The sequence below is a fragment of the Quercus lobata genome, chromosome 4 (genome assembly GCF_001633185.2).
Source record: "Quercus lobata isolate SW786 chromosome 4, ValleyOak3.0 Primary Assembly, whole genome shotgun sequence".
Lineage (NCBI taxonomy): Eukaryota > Viridiplantae > Streptophyta > Magnoliopsida > Fagales > Fagaceae > Quercus > Quercus lobata.
Genome location: NC_044907.1, coordinates 20,509,831 through 20,535,592, shown reverse-complemented (window position 1 = coordinate 20,535,592; position 25,762 = coordinate 20,509,831). Strand labels below are relative to the sequence as shown.

At 31.5% G+C, this 25,762-nt stretch overlaps 2 protein-coding genes across 2 annotated transcripts; both read left to right on the top strand.

Moving 5' to 3' along the window:
- The first annotated feature begins 11,412 nt into the window (after positions 1 to 11,412).
- Positions 11,413 to 12,972, top strand: LOC115984800 (LRR receptor-like serine/threonine-protein kinase EFR). Its single transcript, XM_031107802.1, has one exon. The coding sequence runs from the start codon at positions 11,413 to 11,415 to the stop codon at positions 12,970 to 12,972; it is 1,560 nt and encodes a 519-aa protein (XP_030963662.1).
- Positions 12,973 to 13,221: 249 nt separating this feature from the next.
- On the top strand, positions 13,222 to 24,098 carry LOC115984799 (probable LRR receptor-like serine/threonine-protein kinase At3g47570). Its single transcript, XM_031107801.1, has 3 exons — positions 13,222 to 14,018; positions 14,789 to 15,205; positions 23,926 to 24,098. Exons 1-3 carry the CDS (start codon positions 13,277 to 13,279, stop codon positions 24,096 to 24,098), a joined length of 1,332 nt encoding a protein of 443 aa, XP_030963661.1. The 5' UTR covers positions 13,222 to 13,276.
- Positions 24,099 to 25,762: the final 1,664 nt, after the last annotated feature.

Genomic DNA, 25,762 nt, shown 5'->3' with positions numbered 1-25,762 from the left:
AATTCTTTCTAATGAAAGCAAAATTCCTCCCAACTCCCACCATAAATTCAACATAGTTAGGCGTGGCCTTGAAATTTGAGGTTTAAACAAAAAATATTGAATCCAAAGTAAAAGTATTTCTCCTTTTTTTTCTCAGAATATCTTAAGAAAATGCCTCTTCTATTGACACGCATTTGTTCACACTTTAAGGATTTACATATTTGTAAATGTGTGATTGGATTATATCACTTATACACAAACCCACAACTAATATTTGGTATAGAAAAAAAAAATCTATTTTTCAATTGTCATGTATCAAAATTATGTCAAAGTGTGTGGGTCCTAGATTTTTTGCTTAAGAAAATCATAATCTTTGTAAGGCATAGATTATTATTATTATTATTATTATTATTAAACAAAGTGGAAGCAATATTTATGAGTCGATGACTAATGTTAGGAGAATATTTTTCACAACTCCACGCCTACCCAAAGTTGGAGCTCTCATGCAAGAAAGGCATGCCTAATGTATATCCTTAAAGATGACGAGATTCTGGCATCAGTGTGTGAAGTGGAGGAGGATTAACCAAATTTAAAAGTCAGGAACAGGACGAATTTTGAACTCCCAAGACAATTAAATGCTTGTTTGGATTGAGGGAGAGAAGGGGAGCAAAGGGAATTGAAGTAGAGCAGAGTTGGTTATAAATTAGATTAGTTTCCAGCCAACTCTACTCTACTTTCCCTCTCATCTTTTCAATCCAAAAGGACCATTAGTGTTAGTTAGAGCGTGAAATAAAATGTGAGCCCATTGATCATATTTCTTGACCAAATTCGGAGGAAACTTAGATATGTAACAATTATGAGCTAGAATCCTGTGCTACTCCAAGGAACTCTTTTTATGTCTATACATATAGCCTAGTTGACAGTTAAAATTACTGATCACATGCAGGTCACATGATCATAAATATTCAGTATATTAAGAAATTTGTAAGGGCAAAATAAAGAATTCAATTTTTAAAAGTCATATGACTTGCAGGTGGTCATTTAAAGAAAAGCAGTCAATCAAAGCTAAGGGGTGGAATTTGTGACCTTTGAAGCTATTAATTTATAGGAGCAATCCTAATGACAATACCCAATTAAGCTTGAACATGGCATTTTATTCCCAAGTTACGTAAATCATAGCTTCAAGTAACATCCCACAATTTCTAAACAAACCCCCAAAAAGTGGTGTAAAATAGAATATCCCTTCACTTACCTCCTCCATCAACCCCCTCTCCCACTATTCACCTAACTTGCTGGTAAAAAAAAATGTAAAAAAACAAAAAAACAAACAAACAAAACGAGTTTCACCCACCATTTAATATGAAAATCATACAACATAAGCATTGTGTTCCCTAGCAAAACTGAGAAGAATGGAGTCGCTTAAAAATTGATATATATGCTCATTCTGCTGTTATGCAACATAGGATTAGATTGGCCCCAATTAATTAATTAATACCTAAATGTAACCTTTATCCGTTAAATATATAGCTTGTTCCATTTCTTTTTTTTCAGAAATATATATATATATATATATATATATATATAATGGGGCCTAAAAAGTTTTTTCATTTGGGTGATTTCCACTATTGGAACGACTGAGATCACAAGAAATTGGCTAATATCCTATTAGTCTAGACAGAAATCTCTATCAATGACTTCAGCTTAAATTATTGCCAAATGTACTGAATTTGTGACAGAGATGTAAACTTGTAAAGGCTACAGAGTTAACTAATTTGTTGGACAATCATCTTTTTCTTAAAAATAACATAAATAAATAAATAAATAAACTCATTTGTTGGACAAATCTTGCTTGTCTATAATTCTAAATCTTCTAAGTAATTGAATTGCCAATTCCATAAATATTAAATGAGTAGAGATATGATGCTTCCACCAATTTGCTTTCTTGCACCATGAATCTTCTTAAAGGTAAAATAAATAAAAAATGATACTTAATTATCAAATTAAGTTGTAGGTAAAGAGTTAATATTTATCTTTTAAATTTTTGTTATTGTTGGAAAGACCTCACTCACCTCAATGACCTCAACCAATGCTTATTGTATTGAAATTTATCTTCTTTCACTGCAGGTAGGCTGATGACTTATCATGAAGGTTGCTGTAGAGAGGGAAAATTCCCGACCTATCACAAGCTGACACGTCACATTACCAAGTCCACAAAATACAGCCAATTACAGAACACCATATATTGCTGCTAGGTTTTGCTATCACTATTCAGAAGCCAACAGAAATTTGCCAAGTGTCATGCAAGAGCCAATCACGCATCAGCGCACGTGTAAGCGATGACTCAAGCAGCCTCGCACGTGTAAGCGATGACTCAAGCAGCCTCGCACGTGTAAGCGATGACTCAAGCAGCCTCGCACGTGTAAGCGATGACTTAAGCGGACCAATCAAGCTGTGACATGTGTCACCAATCAAGCTCCGCCACGTGTCGCTCACCCACCCCAAAACTCCTATAAATAGAAGCCTTCCTGAGACATTTAGAGGACCAGAATTCAGAAGTGAAAAAGCTCTGTGAAGATCAAGCCTCAAAGCCTTCAAGAACTTCAAGAACTTCAACCCCAAAATCGAAGAACATTCGAAGCAGAATCGTCCAGATCATCTGCCTAGATCCTAAAGTTCACGGGAATCAAGCCAAAAGTGTCCGAAAACATCAACAACTCACAAATCATTGAAGCTCAACGGATTCAAGCCTCTAAAGCTTCGAAGAACTTCCACCACAAACCTTCGAAGACGAAGAACGCACGAAGAACACGAAGAACGCGAAGAACAAAGGATTTCTAAACAAGCTCATAGCCAGAGATTCATTGTAATTCCGTTTCAGTAATCTTCGATCCATCCATCGACCAAATTGAAGGATATTTTGTGTTCAAGTCAAATCCACATTACCATAAATCTAATCAATAAGTTTTGCAAGGAGATCGAATCAGAGGATCACTCTTTTGTAATCTCAGAGAATTGTACCACACAATCATCAATATAAATTCGCATTTGTGAAACTATTTTACTTGTTTGATTTATTTCAAACTAGAAATTTAGTCGCTTACAGTTGCCATCATAGTTTGCAAGCTTTATGTTATGCAACATTGGTGCAAATAATTTGTAGCTCCCTAGTTGGTTAATTCAGCTGCAGCACTAAGTTTTTTTTTTCCCCCTCTTGTATCAAGTGAGTAATTTTTCTTCATAAATTAACTTATGTGTTTAACGTTCTATTGATTAACATTTGTAGCCAAGGTCTCTTCTACAATAAAGACCTATAGGTTACAGAACATGGTATATTCTGTTTTCATTTTCTGTTTTTTTATAGCACCCTTAATATAATTCGCCAAATACTTAAAACTCTAAAGTCATTTTCAGTTAAGCTGTACAACACAAAAATACTACTACTAAAGTTCTTATATGCATTCTAAGTTTCAGAAGATAGATTTGAAATTTACCACTTTGAAAGAGAAATTTAAATAAGAGATTAGAAGAATAGTGGGTGATGGCTTTAATTGTTTTTCTTCATTTTTATTTGTCAGTACCAATACCTAGTTGGTTTATAGAAGATCTTTCTTACTTATTATTAAATTTCAGGATTTGTTTTGTTGTTAATTGGCAGTAATGATATTAGATTCCAATTACTTAAGATTTTTCTGGTTCTTAACAAGTAGGCTTTGTCGCTTGCTTTTAACTCTGTGTCACTGTGTTTTGTTATATTTAAAGCCTAAACCATCATTGTTTATATATATATATATATATATATATATATATATATTTAAAGCCTAAACCATCATTGGCCATGGTGGCTTGGTGGTATTACCAATTATCGGCCATGAACAGTAGTGGAGCCAGGATTTCAATCTAGGAAGGCAAAATTAAAAGTTGATGGCAAAAATAAAATTAATTTAAAAAATATTAATTGATTATAATAAAAAAACAATTAAACAATTGTGAACAAATTTGGATTTATAATAAAAACAGAGTTTAAAACATTGAAAAAGTCAAGATATAGAATAGAAACTTAAAAAAATTGAGACAAAAAAAAAATACTAAAGTTGCTACAAGTTTTATTACAAAAAGCTAACAAATTGAAGTGGTAAGAATGTGATTAGTACCACTCAACAAAATAATAAATAAATATAATTGATTTTTGTGATGGTAATACATCATCTTTTATGATTAATGTAGTAAAATTTGTTAATATCTATAGCATTACTTAACCAAAAAAGTTATATGTACGGTGAATTTAAAAATGAAAAAAAAAAATACACCAGTAAAATGGGTGAAAACATGAGACAAGAATCTTGTCACAAGATATAAGCTATTTTAAAAAAATAGTGAAGTAAGTGAAAATCCACATGCTTTGAATCCTTTGATACGTGAGGGAGATTGTTTTTACTTTGTCAGGTTGCTGTCAGGGTCTATTTCCCTAGAGAGAGTATTTTTGTTTTCACCATATTAGGTAGGCAAACTACTTAAGAACAGAAGTACCTAAGGGATATTTTGAGAGGAGTCAGGGGGCATATGCCCCCCTGGTTGGCTCAGCCCCTGGTCGTGGTTTTGTCTCCCCGACCACTGTGATGTCAAAACCTCTTAGACATGGACGTGTCACTCAAGTCACATTCAGCAAGGTTATCAAAAAAAAAAAAAAGTCACATTCAGCAATTCCATCGTGTCCAGTATGCCAACTAATATAGTCAATATTATATAATTGCATTCATGATCTGGAAGATTCTTTATCTTTGATTTTTTTTTTTTTTTTTTTTTTTTTTTCAAAATGGATAGGTTTTAAATTGATTGATTAATTAATCTTAGCTAACACACCCACCGGTCCATTGAAACTGAAGGTCCAAAAAAAAAAAAAAAAAAAAAAACTATTCTGATCTTTGAATTGCAATTAAATTAAACCTCTAGAGTCAATGTCGGCCTTGCTCCGGAGCTTTATTTTTTTGTCAAAAGTGGATCCACCTCGGCAGAACATAATGATGCTATTTGTCAAATCCTAAAGAATTATATATGTGATAATCAATTAAAGTAAAATCCAATAGGAAACGATTTTAGCCTGTTCACCTACATACTTACAAACAATTTCATCAAAAATAAAAATAAAAATAATAAAAAGATTAGGGCACCAAGCAAATATTATGATTTATGAGTCTCATACTCTCATTAAGTTATCTCCTTTACATACTACACCAGGAAAAAAAAATGGTATGTTTATAAGATTTAACGTGTGTAGAACACCCATAAATTATTATTAAAGGAGTTAAAATCCAAACATATTATAACATAGCTTCAATAATTAGTTTGTTATGAAATTATATATATATATATATATATATATATATAAACACTATTGGAAGTACTTGCCAAATTCGTTGGAGATGCCGATTAAAAGAAGCATCACACATTGCATGTACTTCTAAATCTTTCACACCAAAAATATTATCACCAGATTGTTCTTAACCTAAATCCTGAAAATGTAGTAACCAATTTTGCCTTAATAATTTCAGGGTTTCGGTGAGAAAACTACCACCATTAATAGTTAAATGCAACAAGAAATCGTAAGTGGTGCTCTTTGCCAAGCAAGACTAGAGTATACGTTGTTTCCTTCAACTACTAAGCTAGAACAAAGTTTTGAGAAGAGAAGATGGGTTGCATAGGAAAGATGAAAATATGAGGACCCTTACCAAACTCCGGTTGTGTGAGAATGGATTATTGAAAGAGAAACATTGAGAAGTAAAGAAAGGAATCTGTTTTCTAGTGAGAGAAAGGGTGATGTTAAAAAGGCCGAAATAGATATAGAAGAAAAAATGGGTTAACCCGTGTGACCTGCATGTAAACTTGACCCACAGTTTCAGTGGGTTGAGTACGAGTTAACTCGTCTTTTCATAGGTTCAAAAAAACTCTACCCCTTCCCATTTATATCCTCTGAGTTAGGCAAGATAATGGGTTCGAGCCCAATTTTTCCAGGTCTAGGATAAAGCTTGTGTTTAATATTTCTCAACTAACATTAACAAAGTATTAGTTTATAACACTCTTGTTTCTCAAAAAAAAAAAGGTTTATAACACTCTTAAATCCAATTGTAATTAAATTCAAACAACTTTATAATTATGATTCAAAATAAAACTTGAAAATAGCCTAACATAATTATGATCTTCAAAATCCAAAAGGCACATTTTCTTACCAAAATGCAAAAATATCCAATATATATAGTCCATCATAATCGTGACTGCTAACATTTGAATCTCCCTCCCCCCATCCCCACTTAAGGTGTATCAAAGTATATAAAATAATAAAATTATATCCAACGTCAATATGAATCAAAGGCATGGGAGAGAGATAGAACCTCTCTAATATGTACTTAATAGTGGCAGTAGTTAATAGAAGGATTGCATTGATCATGTTGAGTATACACGTGTGAGTGAAGTCTCACATTGAATAAAGATGAGTAAAATGAGTTGTTACTATAACATAATTGATTATGTACCCATTGAGCTTAGACTTTTTGGATTAAAGTGTGTCTCTATATGTTATGTTAATCATTCAAGGAATTTCCCTAAAGTGTTTATCTCACCAACATATCACATTTGTAAACATGAGAGAATAAATTGAAGTACCAAATTAACTACTCAGGAAAATTTTACCTGTGGAATTTTCATTCACAACCAAAATATATATGGTGTCTTGATGTTAGAGTATTATCAGGGTTAAGAAGACCTGTCCTTGTTACACCAAAGTCTTTAAATTTAATCACGGAATGGTTAAGATTCCCCACGGAAATATGAGTCCAGAGGACTTATTGCGTATGACCAAGAAGACCTGTCCTTGTTACACCAAAGTCTTTAAATTTAATCACGGAATGGTTAAGATTCCCCATGGAAATATGAGTCCAAACTCCAAAGGACTTATTGCATATGACCCAGAAGACCTGTCCTCTTTCTCGAAAAAAAAAAAAAAAGAAGACCTGTCCTTGTTACACCGAAGTCTTTAAATTTAGAGGAAGAAGCCAGAGGACTTATGTATGCATGAGAGACCATGTTTCACCTAAGGGGGACAACGTGTCCAAGGACGGTGGGAGACTTGGACAACGGGGGCAATGGCCCCCCTAATTTATTTTTAAAAAAAATATTAATATATACATAGGTATCAATTTTAGCAATTTTGTTCTATAAATTACATTTTATCCATCTTAACAATATCATTAATTCTTTTAAGATTACTACAATAACTACAAACTTTTCTACAATATTTTTATAAACTGTTAAAGTAGTAAATTTTTATTAATTTGCATATGAATCCATCACTTACATTATATTTTTATTTAGTAATAATCACTCACCACATTAGCAATTTGTTAAGAAAAGTTTGTAATTTTAGCATTTACCTCCTTTTAAAGTCAAATTTAAAATCTAAAACAAAATAAACAAACCCAAAAATTACCCAACAACAAAAATTACCAATAGTAAAGCCAAAAACAATTTAGCCCAATTAACCGATTTTACCCAAACAAACAACTCGGCATTTTAAAAAATTTTAAACAAAAGAATTTTATCCATACCTAGATGCACACATAAAAAACACAAATAAATAAATAACTACTACCTGTTAAGCAATAGAGCCGAAGTCTAGAGTTATGGCACACAACCAATAGCAAAGCTGCCCCTAACTTCAAGTCCTGACTCCATCCCTTAAGGTGTCCATGATTTTAATCTCAATCAACTATATGGGTTTGTTTGTTTAGGCATCTGTGCAACCTAAACCCACGTTTTAAAATCAATTTACATTTTTAAAGACGTTTAAAATGTCATTTCAAACACACAAACTTTTTTTACAAATGCCCATTTTGAAGGTTTTCACAACAGCTTAAACAAACAGCCTCATGATAAGGCAAGAATCAATCTCTAGAACCATGATCTAAAATCTGCTATTTCCAAGAGAATGGTGGTTGTGCCGTGTCAAGATCTCCATAGAACCCAGTTAGGTCCCACAAAATGTCTTTTGTGTGAACCAAAATTGTGGCATCAATGTGAACGTTAGTTGCTCTTGAATTTTACCCCCAGATAATTCTTGCAATTTTGGAGTGAGTCCGACCATCACATTGCACTGATTTTCTTCCTTTCTCTTGCTATAAATTTGCTTCTTGAAGTGCTAAATAGCCATACTATTAGCCCTCTTCCTCTCTGGACAAGACACAGATGTACCGTTTCAACACATAGCCAATTACCAACATTTTAGCTAAACAAAGTTCCTTGAACCATATTCCGTGGGACTTTCACCACCCTCATCTTTTTACGTGCATGCTTTTATTCTTCTTTGGTGCTTTTGCCTGTTTCTCACCTCTGTAACTAGCGGGAATTATGTGACAAACCAGTTGGCATTGCTTGAGTTCAAAGCCAAGATAACTCATGACCCTTTTGGGATAAATTGAAATAGGATCTGAAATGGTATTCATAATATAGTGTCATTCCAATGGATAAACCAAAATAGGATCTGAAACGATACTCATAATATAATTTCAACAAAAAAAAAAAACATAAATAAAACAAGGTTGTTATTTTTAAGCAAATTTTTTTATGACAATTCACTAGTCGAGGGTTAATGAATTAGAACCCTTAATGTACATAATGAAATAAACCTTTTAACATTAACCAACTAAACTTTAAGACTCTTAACATTAGACCCCTTAAAATTATTATTAGAGTCCTGGTAATATGTGCATTTAGTGAATTTTTTAATAGTCAATTTTATAAAAATTTTGATATCATTTGCATAAAAAATATATAAAAAACTATCAAAATAATTAATTATTTTTTTCTTGCCCATAAAAAAATTTCTAAAATATTTTCTAAATCACATAGTTCATTAACAAATTCCTTAAAAATACCCTTCATAAGACTCATTATAGGAATATAAACGTAAACCGTAAGTCTTGACTTAAAATTGTTGCCCAAAAAGGTCTTTACCCAAATCAATAACTATGATAGACTTTGACCAAAGTTAGTGCTCCATACTACTAATATTTACCAATTTTTCAAAACCTCCACCACTAACTTTCCCATCTGAGCCCAGGCTTCAATTATTCGAAAGTTGAAAGTTGACACACTGAGTCTAGGCTTCAATTATTCCCATCTGAGCCCAGGCTTCAATTATTCTAACTATAAGACTTACAACTTACGCGCGTTTATATATAAACGTAAGTTGTAAGACTTGACTTAAAATTGTTGCCCAAAAAAGTCTACTCAAATCAATAACCATAATGGACTTTTTCCAAAGCTAGTGCTCCATACTACTAATATTTACCAAATTTTCTAAACCTCCACCACTAGATTTCCCATCTGAGCCCAGGCTTCAATCATTCTAACCTTGAAAGTTGATTTTTTCGATAATCAGTCTTGACTTAAAATTGTTTCCCAAAAAAGTATTTACTCAAATCAATAACTATAATGGACTTCAACCAAAGTGAGTGCTCCATAATAATACTAATATTTACCAATTTTCCAAAACCTCCACTACTAGCTAGATTCCCCAGTTTGAGCCCAGGCTTCAATTATTCTAACATTGAAAGTTGACACACTTCAGCACTGCTTTCAAATTACTGCATTAGCTCTTCTCATAAAGAAAATTACTTGCATTAGCAATTGACGTTGTCACATAAGTCATAAGTTGATGTATACCCAGTGTTACCACATTCAATTCACCATATTATGAGATTATGGGATTTTCATGATATTTCATGAGTAATGAGTAAAATAGTCTGTTCAAAGTTGACATGAATATATATATATATATATATATATATATTATAGATTACAAATATAAGTAGATCTCCTTAGTAAAGGCTTCCAAAAACAATCTCATTTTCATTTGCATTAATTTAGAGAGTTTTGGGGTGTAGGAATACAATAATATTTTTTCTTTCCACTATATAGAAAGAGAAGATGTTATGAGTTTTATGGTTAAAAGTTTGGAACATGTTCTTTGTTTTCTATTAAAAAAAAAGAATAATTTTTCATTTAGTTTTTGTTATTATTATTATTATTTATATTATATAGTATATGTTAAGATGTATAAAAATAATATTTATTATTTAATTTATCTTTGACCAACAGTTTGCAGCAAAAATGAGAATATATATATAATTGAATTAATAAAATGAGAACATTTACACCGTTAATTCTTTCATACTGGGTTACATTAGAAAATGATAGTAATAACTATTGTAACAAATAATAGCGACTTGATACCAATTTAGGATATTTACATTCCCCTATCTTGAGGTTTGGGGGAATGATGACATAGATTATATTTTGGACTGATATGTTATAATTTTTTAAAAAAATGCAAATAATATTGGCAGCTTATTTATATTGATTTATGTAAAAAAAAAAAAAAAAAAAAAAATTAAAAAAAGAGCAATTAGTAGAAATGTGTTGAGGCAAACAAATTTTTTTTTTTTGGAATACTGTTTTATGGTAAAATATACAATTTAAATAATAATAATAATGGTCTATTGTAATTTACCACAATTATAAGAGCTAAAAAATACTAACAAAAAAATAAAATGATGTATTGTAATTTGTCACTATTAAGTATTAATAGTTACAATATCCGCCCTTAACCAATACAAATGACACAAAGAAAGTACTGATGGACTTATTGTGTTGGGACGTGACCTAAACTTAAAAGTCTCATATTTATTTCACCACACCATAGGTCCATGGAATTTTCAAGATGTCTCATAAATATGGAATGAAATAGTTCAATTTAAAGCCAGGACAACACTTCCATATATATATATATATATATATATATATAACAAAATGGTGAGTGTGAGTCTAGATACAAATTCAAAAAAAAAAGACAAAAACAAAAACAAAATAAAATAAAATTTTCATCAAATTGATAAAGATAAGAATCGGCCGCAAAGTTCTCATTATAAAAATAAAAGCTAGGTTTTACCAATGTATACCCCTAAAAGTTAGACAAAAATTGCTACGTTTGAATCTAAATGTAAATTTTACAATTGTGTAAAGTCCAAAACCTTATAACTTAAATGGCATTTGGTGATATTTCTAACTAAGAAATCATACTCTCCTACCATCCCAAAAAAAAAGGGGGAAAAATGTCCTTTACACTTTTTCCAATATGCTTCCTGAATATTACCCTCAAGTTATTCTTGCAATTTTGGAGTGGGTCCGAACACTGAAATTCTTGCACCAATTTTCTCCTTTCCCTCCCATGCTATATATTTGCTTGTTCTTAAGGTGCTACACAGCCAAATCAGCCCTCTCTCTGGACAACATACGCAGTTGCTAGTTTGTAAACTAATCTTTTTCCTTCAAAATATAATCACCAGAACATTTAGCTAAACAAAGTTCCTTCAACCATAGTGCATGGGGCTTTTGCAACTGAGTGCAGCTCCATCTTCATCTTTTTCCATACACGCTTTTATTCTTCTTTGGTGCCTGGGCATATTTGTCACCTCAGTGGTCAGCGGGAATAATGAGACGGACCGTTTGGCATTGCTTGAGTTCAAAGCCAAGATAATCCATGATCCTCTTAGGGTTATGAGCTCTTGGAATGATAGCATCCACTTTTGTCAATGGCAAGGGGTTACATGTGGCCGCCGACACCAAAGGGTTACCGTATTGAACTTGCGATCTCTAAAACTGGTAGGCTCTATATCTCCATATGTTGGGAATTTAAGTTTTTTAAGGAATCTAAGCCTACAAAACAACACACTTCATAAAGAAATCCCTCCAGAAATTGGTCATTTGACTAGATTGCTAGTCTTAGAACTGTACAATAACACAATACAGGGGGAAATTCCAAGCAATTTATCTGGTTACAACAACCTTGTCGCCCTTCGTGTTAGTCGTAACCAATTGGTAGGAGAAATTCCTACTACGCTTACCTCCTTGACAAAGCTCCAATTCTTTACTATTCATAGGAATAACCTTACAGGAACTGTCTCACCTTTTTTCGGGAACTTATCATTTTTAAAAATATTTTCTGCAACTTTTAATAATTTGGGTGGGAGTATCCCTAATTCTTTTGGTCAATTGATGAAACTTTCAATTATTGATGCGGAGTGTAATACGTTTTCTGGAACCATTCCTCGCTCAATGTACAATCTCTCTTCTTTATGGGTTTTTGCTGTAGGTGGAAATCAAATCCAAGGGTCTCTTCCATTCGACATTGGTATCACTCTACCAAATATTGAAGAATTTATCTTTTCTGAGAACCAATTTACTGGATCCATCCCTGTTTCAATATCTAATGCCACAAATCTAGATACATTTGAAATGGCTAGTAATAAACTAAGTGGAAAAGTTCCTTCTTTGGAGAAGCTAAATAGATTGACATTTTTAAGCCTTTCCGTCAACCATCTTGGAAGTGGAGAAACAGAAGACTTGAGTTTTCTCTGTTCTTTGACAAATACTACTTATCTCACCTTTTTGGAAATAAATCTCAACAACTTTGGGGGGAAGTTGCCTAAATGCCTTGGCAACTTCTCAACTACTCTTTCCGATTTTTATCTAGATGATAATAAAATATCAGAAAACATTCCTGCTGAGATAGGAAATCTGATCAACTTGGAGGACTTGCGGATTGGGAACAATAAATTATCAGGTAATATTCCCTTTGAAATTGGAATTCTTCATAAGTTAGTATATTTAGATTTATCCCAAAACAAATTTTCTGGAAACATTCCATCCTCCCTTGGAAATTTAACAGCTTTGACAATTTTGAATTTAGGAAATAATAACCTTCAAGGCAGCATCCCTTTAAGTCTAGGTCAGTGCCAAAATTTGCTAAGGTTGTACCTTAATAATAGTGGTACCATAGCCTCAGAAGTTATTGTTCACTTAGTCTCCCTAATTATTCTAGACTTGAAAGCCAACCAATTGACAGGTGTCCTTCCCATAGAAGTAGGAAATTTAAAAAATTAGAACAATTAGACATTTCCGAAAACATGATATTTGGTACAATCCCAACAACTCTTGGAAGTTGTGTGATGCTAGAATTTCTAGCCATGAGAAGAAACTTCTTCCAAGGAGTCATTCCTTCATCTTTGGAGTTTTGGGATTTGCAAATATTGAATCTCTCTTACAACCAATTTGAGGGTGAGGTACCAACAGAGGGAGTTTTCAAAAACATGAGTGCAACTTTGCCTAGGAAAATGATAAACTCTGTGGAGGCATACCTGAGTTTCAACTTCCTAAATGCAAATACTTAAATTCCAAGAAGAGGAAGATGGCCCTTAACTTGAAGATAATAATCTCTACAGCTTCTGGGCTTTTTGGAGTAACTTTGATTTTGTTGCTTCTATTTCTTTATTCTTTACTAAAGAAAAGGAATGTAAGTACCTCAAGTGATTCAAATTTGAATGTATCTTACCAAAGTCTCCTAAATGCAACCAATGGATTCTCTTCTACTAATTTAATTGGTGTGGGTAGCTTTGGGTCCGTTTATAAAGGAATTCTTGATCAAGGTAGACATACGGTTGCCATCAAGGTGCTTAACCTTTTGCATCATGGAGCTTCCAAAAGTTTCGTGGCCGAGTGTGAGACTCTAAGAAACATCAAACATCGAAATCTTGTAAAGGTGCTCACAATATGTTCTAGTATTGACTATCAAGGTCGTGATTTTAAAGCTTTGGTATATGAGTTCTTAGGAAATGGCAACCTAGATGAGTGGTTACATCCAACTCCAAGAACAAATGAGGCTGTTAAGGAACCAAGGAAGTTGAGTCTTATCCAAAGACTGAATATCACCATTGATGTTGCTAGTGCATTGGATTATCTTCATCATCATTGCCAGATGCCAATTGTTCATTGTGACCTCAAGCCAAGCAATATTCTTCTCGATGATGAAATGGTTGGACATGTAGGCGACTTTGGCTTGGCAAAATTCCTTCATGATGCTACCCAGGATTGTTCTACTAATCAATCAAGCTCCATTGGGGTTAGAGGAACAGTTGGTTATACTCCTCCAGGTAAATATATTTTACATTTCTTAAATTTAATTTTCTTTCTTTTTCCCATAGTTTTTTTTACTATTAATTAATTCAAGCATGAAATAATAGATTCAATATAGATGTATTGTATCTATAAGATAAAATTAGGACCAACGAAATACAATTTGATACCTGAGGCAATAATTTTAAGTGAGATTTTTAAAATAGTTAAATATCAATCAAATAATATCTCTTTAACTTTTTTTTAAATCAAAGTTTTTGCTTTTTTGATATGCAAATTACTAATTCAACTATTGTATTTAGGTATAGTGACGCCTCTTGTACAATTAATAATAATTAATTAACTTAATCAACACTCTCATATAAATTTTATTTTTGCGAAACAGTTTAGGATTTCAATTGAATTGAATTTCTATTACCTATATTTTTGCGGCCTTCTTGGAGGTGTGAGAAAAAAAAATACAAAACCCACCTTTTTCCTCTTTTTAAAAATAATCTTTTGGAGCTTTTTTTTTTTTTTTTTTTTTTTTTTTTTTTTTTTTTTTTTTATGTGGTCCTTCGGACTCTTTTATGAAATTTTATGAATATAGAACCTTAGGCCTAGGCTTAAAGCTTACCCTATATAAAATGTGTCATAAGTCATAACAAATTTCCACTTCTCTTTTTTTCTTTCTTATTACATGTCATTGAAAATAAACCTTTATTACTTGTGAGATTTTTATTCTTTCCCTTCTTTTTCTAGTACAAATATTTTCCTATCTTACAACATATGTTACATGCAATTGCAGAGTATGGTATGGGAAATGAAGTGTCATTATATGGTGACATCTATAGTTATGGCATACTATTGTCAGAGATGTTTACAGGAAAGAGACCTACTGATAGCATTTTTCAAGATAATTTAAACCTTCATGACTTTGTCAAAGCAGCTTTGCCAGAACGAAAAATTGACATTATAGATCCTAATCTTCTTTGGGAAAGGCAAGAGGAAGAGACGAGGAGGATAAACAACACACAAAATGAGGATCAAAATGGAAGTTCCAAAATTCAAGAATGCTTGATTTTGATACTTGGAATTGGAGTTGCTTGTTCCACAGAATTTCCAAGAGAAAGGATGAACATCAGTACTGTTGTAGTCAAGCTTCATAAAATTCGAGAAAGCATTCTTAAAACAAGTATACGAAGACAACGAGTTCGTGCTACAGGTAAATTTTGTTTTTTCATTGATATATATATATAGAATTTGGTAATGTATCCACCCACACCATTAGATCTAATTAACTTAATAAATCCATTCCAAATGTTTAGGGGAATCATATAGCAATTAGAAAGCCACTGTCCATCTTGCAAAACTAAAAAGATAGAGATTTGGGTGATCTCCTTTTATTAGTTCATTCTACTATACATAGGATTGGGAATGAGTCCAACTACTCTTCCTCTTCTTCTCTTTTGTGTGTGTAAGAGAGAGATTTGGGTGATTTCCATTATTAAAGAGACATCACAAGAAATTGGTGTACGCCCCCTTTTAATCTAGACAGAGATCCCTATAAAAGACATAAGCTTAAATTATCGGCACATGTACTAAATTGCTGTGATAGACATGTAAATGCTACAAATTTTAGCTAATTAATTTGTTGGAGAAATCTTGCTTGTTTAAAACTTCAAATTAGTATGTAATCTCATGTGTGTGTGTATATAATATTTTAAACTAAACATAATTAGATGCATATAACATTCTTAACTAAGTCTAAAAAACTTTCTCAAAAAAAAAAAAAAAAACAACAACTAAGTCTAAAAAAAGGGTATAGTTTATGGGGTAAAGTGTACATTCACATAATTTAAGGGGGTAAATGTTTATTCTCAAAGTTTAGAGGTGTATGTGTAAAAGGAGATATAATTTAGGGGGTAAAGTTTAATTTCTCCAAAATGTCTTGCAAGGATGTTACTTGGTAAGAGTATGGAAATAGTTCATTCTTGATTGATTCATTAAATTAATTTTTGTTATTGTGATACAATAAATTTATTTCACGTTTACATTTTTTGACTAAAGATATTAACAAACAATTCTTAAGAACGTGGTATAAAAAAAATTCATTGAAATTTACATTTGAACTAATATTAAGTTTTTGTAAGAAAATCTAGACTGTGTTTGTATATAGAACTATATATTTTAGCATTAGGTATTTATTATGATAGATATGTATGATATCTTCTAAGTAAATGGATTGCTAATTCCATAAATATTAAAGGGTAAATTACACCACTCTCCATTGACGTTTGTCGTAACGACACTCCTCACTTGAGATTTATATAAATGCAACAACTAAGTTCATGCCTCCCAAACTATGATTTCACTAATAGAATATTTCATTTTAAAGATATATTCTTTTTCAAACTTAGAAAAAATGACACTCCCCTCCCTTGAGATATGTCATAGCTATTACATATATATAAACCTCAAGGAATGAGTGTCATGGTGGGTTCCAGTTAACTCAACTGGTAAAGTCTCTGATAGTTGTATAAGAGATCTGGAGTTCAATCTCCGCCTACACCAAAAACTAATTGGTGTATTGGTCTGATGATAAAGAACTATCATCGAGAGCAGAGCCATAGGTTGAAACTCTCTAAAAAAAAAAAAAAAAGTAATGAGTGTCATACTAAGTGTCATACTGTCTTTTCATAAAATTTAGGAAGGTGGCTGTAATTTAGTAAATATTAAATGAGTTTGGATCTCATAATTCTACAAATTAAATTTCTTGCATTTTAAATTTTCTTAAAGGTGTAAAACAAAAAAAAAACAAAAAATTTCATACTTAATTTACCAATTAAATTGTAGCCTTGTTGGTAATGGCTTAATGAATATCTTTTAAATTGTAGGGGAACAGCTCAATCACAAGTCACTACAACGTCATTTTTAGAAATTCAAAGCTTTTTATTATTCTAATTCATTGAAATTTATCTTCCTTTACCACAGGTGCACAAGGTTGATGACTTTTTATGAAGGTAGCCAGCATAGTTTGTCAAGTTTATGATATATTATATTGCAGCAAATAATTTGTGTAATTCAACAATCATGTCTTTAATGTACTATTTTCGTTAATTCAGCAATCATATTTCTGGCTTGGCTCAAAGAACTGATGTATTTACTCTCTGTGGCTTCAATAAAAATGCTTAGGCTTTAGATGCCTAAGAAATTTAGATCTGCCTCTATTTGAAGAGTTTCATTATTTAAATTACTTGGATTCATGGAAAATATGTTCCACCACAATTTATTTCTATACTTCAGGCTAATTTAGCTAGTTTATCTTAATATATTGGTCTATGTTTTCTCCCTCAAAAAAAAAATATATCACTTTTTTTTGTCAAATATTATTAAAAAAATTAATTAAAAAATCAATTAAAGATCTTTCTCGCAAAAAACTCTACAAAGTAATATGTGTGTGTGTGTGTGTGTTTTATTTATTTGAATATAGTCTGGGCTTGAGAAATTGGTTTTCCTTTTCTGTTAGTTCACTTTGTCCATCTAGCAAGGCCCCCATTTCGTCCTAAGCCATTTATCAGCCCATGATGGACTTCGTCTCCTCCGTATAGGACTTGTGGTTTTACGCCCATTTGCAGTTGACCCCATAAAAAAATTAAAAATTAAAAAAGGACTCTTTTAATAATAATTAACACCAGTAAAATTTTCTAAGGCATTCATATTTTTTGAAAAGAATTTGGTCTTTTAATATAACCAAAAGAATTGTTATAATAACCACTTTCTCTCTCCCTTAGGTGTGTGTTTGTTTAAAAAAAAAAAAAAGAATTGTTATAATAAGTATTTCAACTTTATTATGATTATTTTTATTATTATCATTTTGGTGTATTATGTGATTATTTTTTATCTATTTTTATTAAGTGAATAAATTTATTAAGAGACCTTATTTGAGATCCAATTAATTATCTCTCTCTCTCTCTCATAATATGATATAAGATTAAAATAAATTTATAGTTCCAGAGATATAGAATTTAATTTACCAAATGCACTATTGCAACTTCAATCAACAATAGAATTATCCAATAACCTCAACTAGTCCACCCTTGAATCATTTGCTCACTGATGGTTGAATGCAAGAGTCCTAAACTAGTATGGATGTATTTAGATACTGCTTATTTTACTGAAAACTGAAAATTGAAAATAAAAAATAATAATAATTTTTGAATTACTGTTTACATTGGTTCTAAAAAAAAAAAAAAAAAAAAAGAAGACGTAGACACGCTGGACGTGAACGGTACCTATATGTCATGTAGATTTGTAGATCTGGGCTAGAAGCATGGGCTGAAGAGATTATTGGATTCTTGGACATCAATCAGTCCTACGCAGGGGCTGCATTATATTCAGGCCAGCGAGTTCAAATGAACCTCTGCCAAAATTCTTTTTTTATATATAAAATTTTTAAAACAAGTTTGTTTTAACCTCTCTAAAATAAAATTTTGAACAATCTGACCTTTAATTTTGTTTGAACTCAACTTAAATAAAATTGAATATGATCATTGTAATGCTACTTTTATAATATTTTTACAATAAAGGTTATGTGGCATGTTGTAACTGGTTTTTATCTAGACCCACAATTGACATCACTTTTTTACCTATATTTAACAACTCGTCACCTAGATTTTGTTGTGAGATTTATTTGAAAGTGTTGTGTCAATGACACTACTTGTAAAATATTTAATTTTATAAAAAAGAAAAAAAAATGTTTCAACATTTTGCACCTTAGTTGAAAAAAAAAAATTAATCTTCTCTCCGGTACTTTGGCTTATTTTGCCATTGACAGCAGAATGGAGCTATTTTTTCCTAAATTTTTCTTCTCATCAAAAAAAAAAAAAAAAAAAAAAAAAAAAAAAAAAATTACACCGCTGTTACAACCACAAATCTATATCTACATTTGAGATTCTTTCCTCATTCTCTCTTCTATGTTTCCTTAATTTTTATTTTTATTTGATCAAGTAGTTTGATAAATATTCTATAAATTTCCAAGTCCAAGAATTCTTTTAGTGCTTTCTCAAATTCCAATAGAATGACCACATGTATGGTTTAATGGTCACGCACTTCAAAAGCAAAAACATATATTAGTTACTATTTTTTTCTCAGTTTCACATGTACTTCTAGTTCTACTCCTACTCCTAGATGTGTTACTATTCTTCTTTATCATATAATTTTATTTAATTGAAATTACATATGAATATAATAATTTATTATTAATTACAAACTATTTTAGACTATAGATATAATATGGAACTTGTATATATAGGGAAAAAATTATCATTTTATTTTTTACTTGTCTTTTATATGACATATTTCTAACTAAACCCCCTAGAGAAAAATATTGGAACCACCACTAGTGCTGGGGGATGGAACTAGTCCTTAATGCAATGACAATGAGAACCGATTTTATCACCAAAAAGAAAAGTAGGCGGACCCAAGTCTCAAGTGAATTTTTGTAATTTTATTCATTTTTATATTTAATCAATAATATTTTCCATTAATTACAAAGTTTATGGGACATATGGTAATTACAATGAATTACAAAGAGTTAATGCAAAATGAATATAAAATTAAATCAAACAACTGTACAGGTTAAAAATATCTAGTTGTCAAGAGCCTTGTGATATTTCCAAAGAAAACATGCAGGGTACGTTTAGTAGACTGTAATAAATAGTGTAATGTAATAGTTATTCCTATAGTTTAGCTATTAAGTAATTTGGTTATGTTTTTATTATAAAGAATAGTCATTCCTTATGAATAGTTATTCTTTAAAATGAGAAATAACTATTCATCTCTAAAATGGATGTAATAGTTATTCCTTAATAAATAATGCTAGAGATACAAACTATTTTTCAAATTGCTGATGTGGTGAGTGATTATTGGTAAATGAAAAAATTATATTAATGGTGGGTCTAGATAAAAACCCATAAAAGGTTGGTCACATCAGCAGTTTGTAAAAATGTTGTAAAATAGTTTATGACTATAATATTATTTTCCTTAATAGGTATATTAATTTTTAAAATTAATATATTTCCAAATAAAAAAACTTTCTATATGCACATAACAATTATAAAAATAAAAAATCACAAAAAATAATTAATCTCTCTTTCAAATTTTAAAAAAATTAATTTTAGAAAATATAATTATATGAGTAAGATATTTTCTAAAATATATCTTAAGTTTGTTTTAAAATACTTTCATTTCATTGTCTTTAGGGTTCTATCATTGTGTTGTCACCAAAAAAATTAATAGTAATAAACATTACATTATAGCGTCTTGTATTCCTTGTAATATTTATTCATATTCCTATGTAATTACCGTTACAGTCTGCCAAACGTGCCTTGGGGGGCTAGCGGTGACATATAGATATGTAAGTTATTGCCACATGTATTGAATTGGTGACATAGAGATGTAAACTTCTAAAGGCTACAAAGTTAACTAATTTGTTTGGACAGACATCTTTTTTCTTAAAATAATAAAATAAATAAACTAATTTGTTTGGACAAATCTTGCTTGTCTATAATTCTAAATCTTCTACGTAAAAGGATTGCCAATTCCATAAATATTAAATGAGGATATCATAATTCCACCAAAATAAAAGGTGATTCTTAATTTTCAAATTAATTTAAGTTGTAGGTAAAGAGTTAATATTTATTTTTAAAATTTTTGTTACGATTGGAAAGACCTCACTCACCACATCGTCATTATTTGAAATCCAATGCTTATTATATTGAAATTTGTCTTCTTTCACCGCAAGTAGGCTGATGACTTATCATGAAGGTTGCATCACAGTTTGCATAGTTTATGTTATGTAATATTGGTGCAAATAATTTGTAGTTTTTTTTTTTTTTTTTTTTTTTTTTTTTTTTTTTTTTTTTTCTTCCTTGAGAAGGAGCTCCCTAGTTGTTTAATTCAGCACTAAGTCTTTTATTTTCCCTTCTTGTATAAAATGAATAAATTTTCTTCATAAATTAAATTATTTGCTTAATGTACTATTGATTAACATTTGAAGCCAAGGTCTCTTCCACAATAAAGACCTATAGGCTACAGAACATGGTGTATTCTGTTTTCATCTCCTCTATATTCTATAGAACCCACTAGAGCACCACTTACTGTAATTCGCCAATTACTTAAAACTCTACAGTCATTTTTCTGTTAATTTCTAGAACTCAAAAATACTACCACTAAAGTTCTTATATACCAATTACCAAAAGTTCCCTTAATTAGTGTCTATTTGGCTTTGTGCTAAGAACTAAGAGAAGGGGTAAAAAAAAACCAGTGTGGTAATTAATTTTATCAAAAGAGCATTGTGGGGGCCAAACAGCTAGATGGTACCATTAAAACTGTATATATTGGGCCTATGGCCCAATCCGAGGATATTTACTAGTCTGAGGATGACTAAGTAATGTTATTATGGGAATGGTAAAAGAGGAAGAGATAAAGATTGTACATGATAGTTCAAAAGGTGTCCGAGGAGAACATTCACATCAGAACTGGGGATCCGAGGTTGGTAAGAATGTCCTATTGTCTCGAAAGTCCTTCCAGGTTGCATTACAGTTAGAAGTTAGACATTGGATAGACAAGGAGAAGAAGAAGGTAACAAATATCTTCAAAAGCTGTTACCTCCGCGTTAAATGCATCCCAATTAACTCCCTAACTGCATTAATATGGAGGTGATACTTGAACAGTGGTGAAGCAGCCTTACAGCTACTAGTTGAAAATTCTGGGAGATGTTGGATGGGACAGGAAGGAGTTCCTAGAATCTAATCTACACGTGTATGGTAGGGATGATACCAAAAATTATAATATATAGCATGAAAAGGGCGCTAGAAAGAGAGGCATGAAACAATCTGGAAAACCATTGTAATCTTGATCATCAACTGAATATTATAACAGAGCTCTTCGGATTGTTCCGAGGACAAAATTTTCTTACCTTATTTGTGTTTGATTCTCTTAAATAGACAACTGCTACTATCTTTCTTACGTACTAGAAGTAGTTCATTCACCCACGTTCTATAAATTCATTGTTTGGGCTTGTTGGGCTAAAACCCAATCCTATATTAGGTCAAATCCAAATCTAGTCCTTAGAAGCATTAAGGCCCTCCAAAAAGCCTTCAGCAAAAGCTCAATTTTAAATTTTTTTTCTATAAGCTCATTTGTGGGTTTTTTAGTTTAAATAAAGGTTAGAAATACTATTACTAGTTACGCTACCCACAGCCTGAATTTATACCCCTAATACACCAAACATTTTGTATTAGAGTTGGTACCAAGTACCAACTCACCTAAGAAGTGTGATGGTGCTCATTTATATTGTCGTACTTTTAGAAAATCCATCCTCCGTCTTAAAATAAATAAATAAATTCTGTCTCCACATTTAATTGGGTCTATTGGTGATGAAGGTTATAAATTATGATGTTATATTTTATAAATTATATAATAAAGTTTCTACCTGTTTGCCCATAATTTACATGCTCCAAGTTTGAATAAAATTGATATCATCATTTTATTACTTGCATGGATTGGTTGCTTGAGCTGTGCTCTTAAGGATTTATAACTGTGGCCTAAAATGGGCATAGATCATAATATTGCATGCAAGTTATCAACGTACTAAAAAAACCCCCACTGTATTTTGTTTTCCTGGTCTTTTTTCTTTCCGTTAAATTGCTTGCTTGAAAGCCTAGGAATATTAGAAGTTTATGATATTTGACATAATCTTGAGATGCAATGCAAGCTTTGATAAGAAAATTGTCACTTTGCCAAAAGTTTTATAGATCAAATGGTTGACATCTTTTAGCGTTTTCAAAACATCCAGAGTTCAAATTCATCATTCTCATTGTAATTATTAAATTATCAAAAAAACAATTCCCACTTTGATTAGAAGTTCTAATTTCTGGAAAAAAAAAAAAAAAAAACAATTCAAGTCAAAATAGATGAAGAAGAACCAAAACCTAATAATTCGGATTCATAAAGTACAAAATCTAGATTGATTTTTTGTCTCTTTGCCTCTTTTTTACGCTCTATACTTGGATGATGATGTGGATTGGAAAGTTTTTGTTTTTGCTTTGAAAATTTTAGTGAAAATGTGCAACTTTACCGGCCAAAAAGTAAGGAATTATGTTTCTTCTCATTTTTATAGGATCAGGCTTGATCAACATGTGAATACCATATCAATTTTGACTCTCTTCTCTTGGTGTTGTCTTTTACTTCTAATTATGCATTTGATTTCTATGGCATATTGTGTTTCAGTCTTTCCACCTTAACCTTACATACATACATGACTAAGATAGTTGTTGTTGGGTATCAATTGGTAATCAATCTTACCAACTCCTTAATTTATAATCTTAGTTCCTCTTAATTACTTAATCAAGAATCCCAATCTAGTATTGAATTCGACAATGCGGTACATTATTTAACACTATTTTTTTTCCTTTAAATAGCTCATGGATTCTAGTAATAAGCCTCCATTTTTTTTTTATATGATTTGGGCCTTTTACAATGGGGATAGGCCTTTTTTTCTAATGGGAAATTTTTTTTTTTTTTGGTGGGGCCTTAGGCCTAGGCCTAAGTTGCCTAAAACTATGGCAGCCCTTATTGCACTAGGGATGACCATGGGTAGGATATGGATCGGGTATAACCATACCTTACCCGAAAAATTTGCCCATGAATACCTGAATATCAATACCCATTAGTATCCATACCCAGATATATTATCTATGGATATCCATACCTTACCCGAAACCCATTAATTTTTTTTTTTAAATCCAAAACATTTTAACTTAAAAACTAACCAATAGCTTTATTGCCCCTCCACGTGTATTTTTTCCTACTCTTTAGTTTGTTACTGTTTCTATTAATCTTACCTCTTGTTGAATTTGTCCGTTGATAGTAGTGCCTCAGGATCTCCACATCATAACCGGCTCAACGAGAACGCTGCTACTCCGACGACAACCACCAATGATCTCATGAACATCGGGCTCGTCATTGATTTCGTTCTTCTTGATGATCCATCTCCAATGTCGTTGCCGGAGCTGGCTAATCTTTCCGATAATGGGAAGAATCATCTTCATTGAAAAAACAGCGATTTCATTCCTCTGTAGTAGCGGAATGAGAAAACTTTAGGTTTTGTTATGGATCCAAACAGCGATGGTCGTTTGCTCCAGAAATTTCCTCTTTTGTACCGCCATGGTGACGTTGTTGCTAGCTCCATCACCATCCTCTCCAACGCTAAATTCCATTCGAAGCCAAACAAGTACGACTGCTTCAATAGGAAATCTCTTCTGTTGAATCTCTCCTCCGAGTAGTTATTGTGATTGCTGTTGTTGTTGTTGTGGTTTCTCATCGAAGAGTGTGAGTGACGATGAGAGGTTTTTTTTTTTTTTTTTTTTTTTTTTAAATACGGGTCGGGTTTGGATAATATTCATACCCTACCCAAAAAATTCGGGTAACATCCATACCCTACCCGGTTAAACTTTACCCATGAAGAACCGGGTATTACCCGGAACATTTGAATCGGGTAGGGTTGGATATCCATTACCCAATGGGTATGGCTATCCCTAATTGCACATATACATAAGAGCATTACTTCCAAAGTAATGTTTGGGAGATGTTACTGGTAAACTTTTTTTTTTTTTTTTTTTTAATTCCTTCTACATTTTCTCACTAACCAAATATTGCCTAAATGGTCCACTGAATTGCTTAATATAAAATTATCTAGAAATCAACATATAAATTAAGAAAAAAAATTGAGCTCTAATACAAATTGAGTTAAATAAGGAGGGGAGTAACAATCAGCATATCATAGCACTCCAAATCCAACTTGGTAATGTAGAAGTCTCAACAAATGCTTAAAGTATTCCATAAATATATTATAGTGTAGATAATTCATGTTACACTATGTTTTTAAATTCTCTTCTCCTATTGTAACTATTGAATTTATCTCAAAAAAAAAAGTTTAAACATCACAATATTGAACTTAGCCAAACTTTTTCCAAATTATAAAAGACACTAATTTTCATCCTTTGCAACATTATAATCCCTGGACAAAACCATTACAGATATAATGCTATTAGTAAAAGCCCTTTGGAAGACTAAACAAATTATAAAAAACAATAGAATGATTAATACAACAAAAATAAACTCTGCAAAACTAATCCACACAGGCTGCCAGGACAGACAATTCCAATTAGATGATCTCTGCTTTTGTTCCATTGCATGGATCTAATGTATTATGAAAAAGTTGTACAGACCAAATTAACAACTCATGAAAAATTTGAGGGACTAAATTGTATTTTAACAAAAATATGTGGGACATTTCTAATGGGATGATCTCAACTTTTGGCTCGTGCTGGGGGAGGGTATACGATTTAATCAATGTATGTACCGCACTCCTTTCATATAGAGATGGGTCTCATGCTTGTGAGGTCCACCCTCAGGTGAAATGGGCACTATATATACCCATTACACAATATTCTTTTTTAATGCTTGGTGTGTTATATACCCTAGACATTTAATTTTCATTTAGTCTAATTTCCTTTTTTAACAAAATAGAAAATTATCTTCTACATGGGATGTGTATATCATTTGCGTATATAATTTTAAAAAGTCACATGGCTGATTAAATATGTCAGGTGACTAAAAATACACGTAAATAATTTTACAAATCACTACATAGTATAAGAATTTACTCCAAATCATTTTGGTGATCAACTTTTACCAATTAAGTTTATGATTTTTT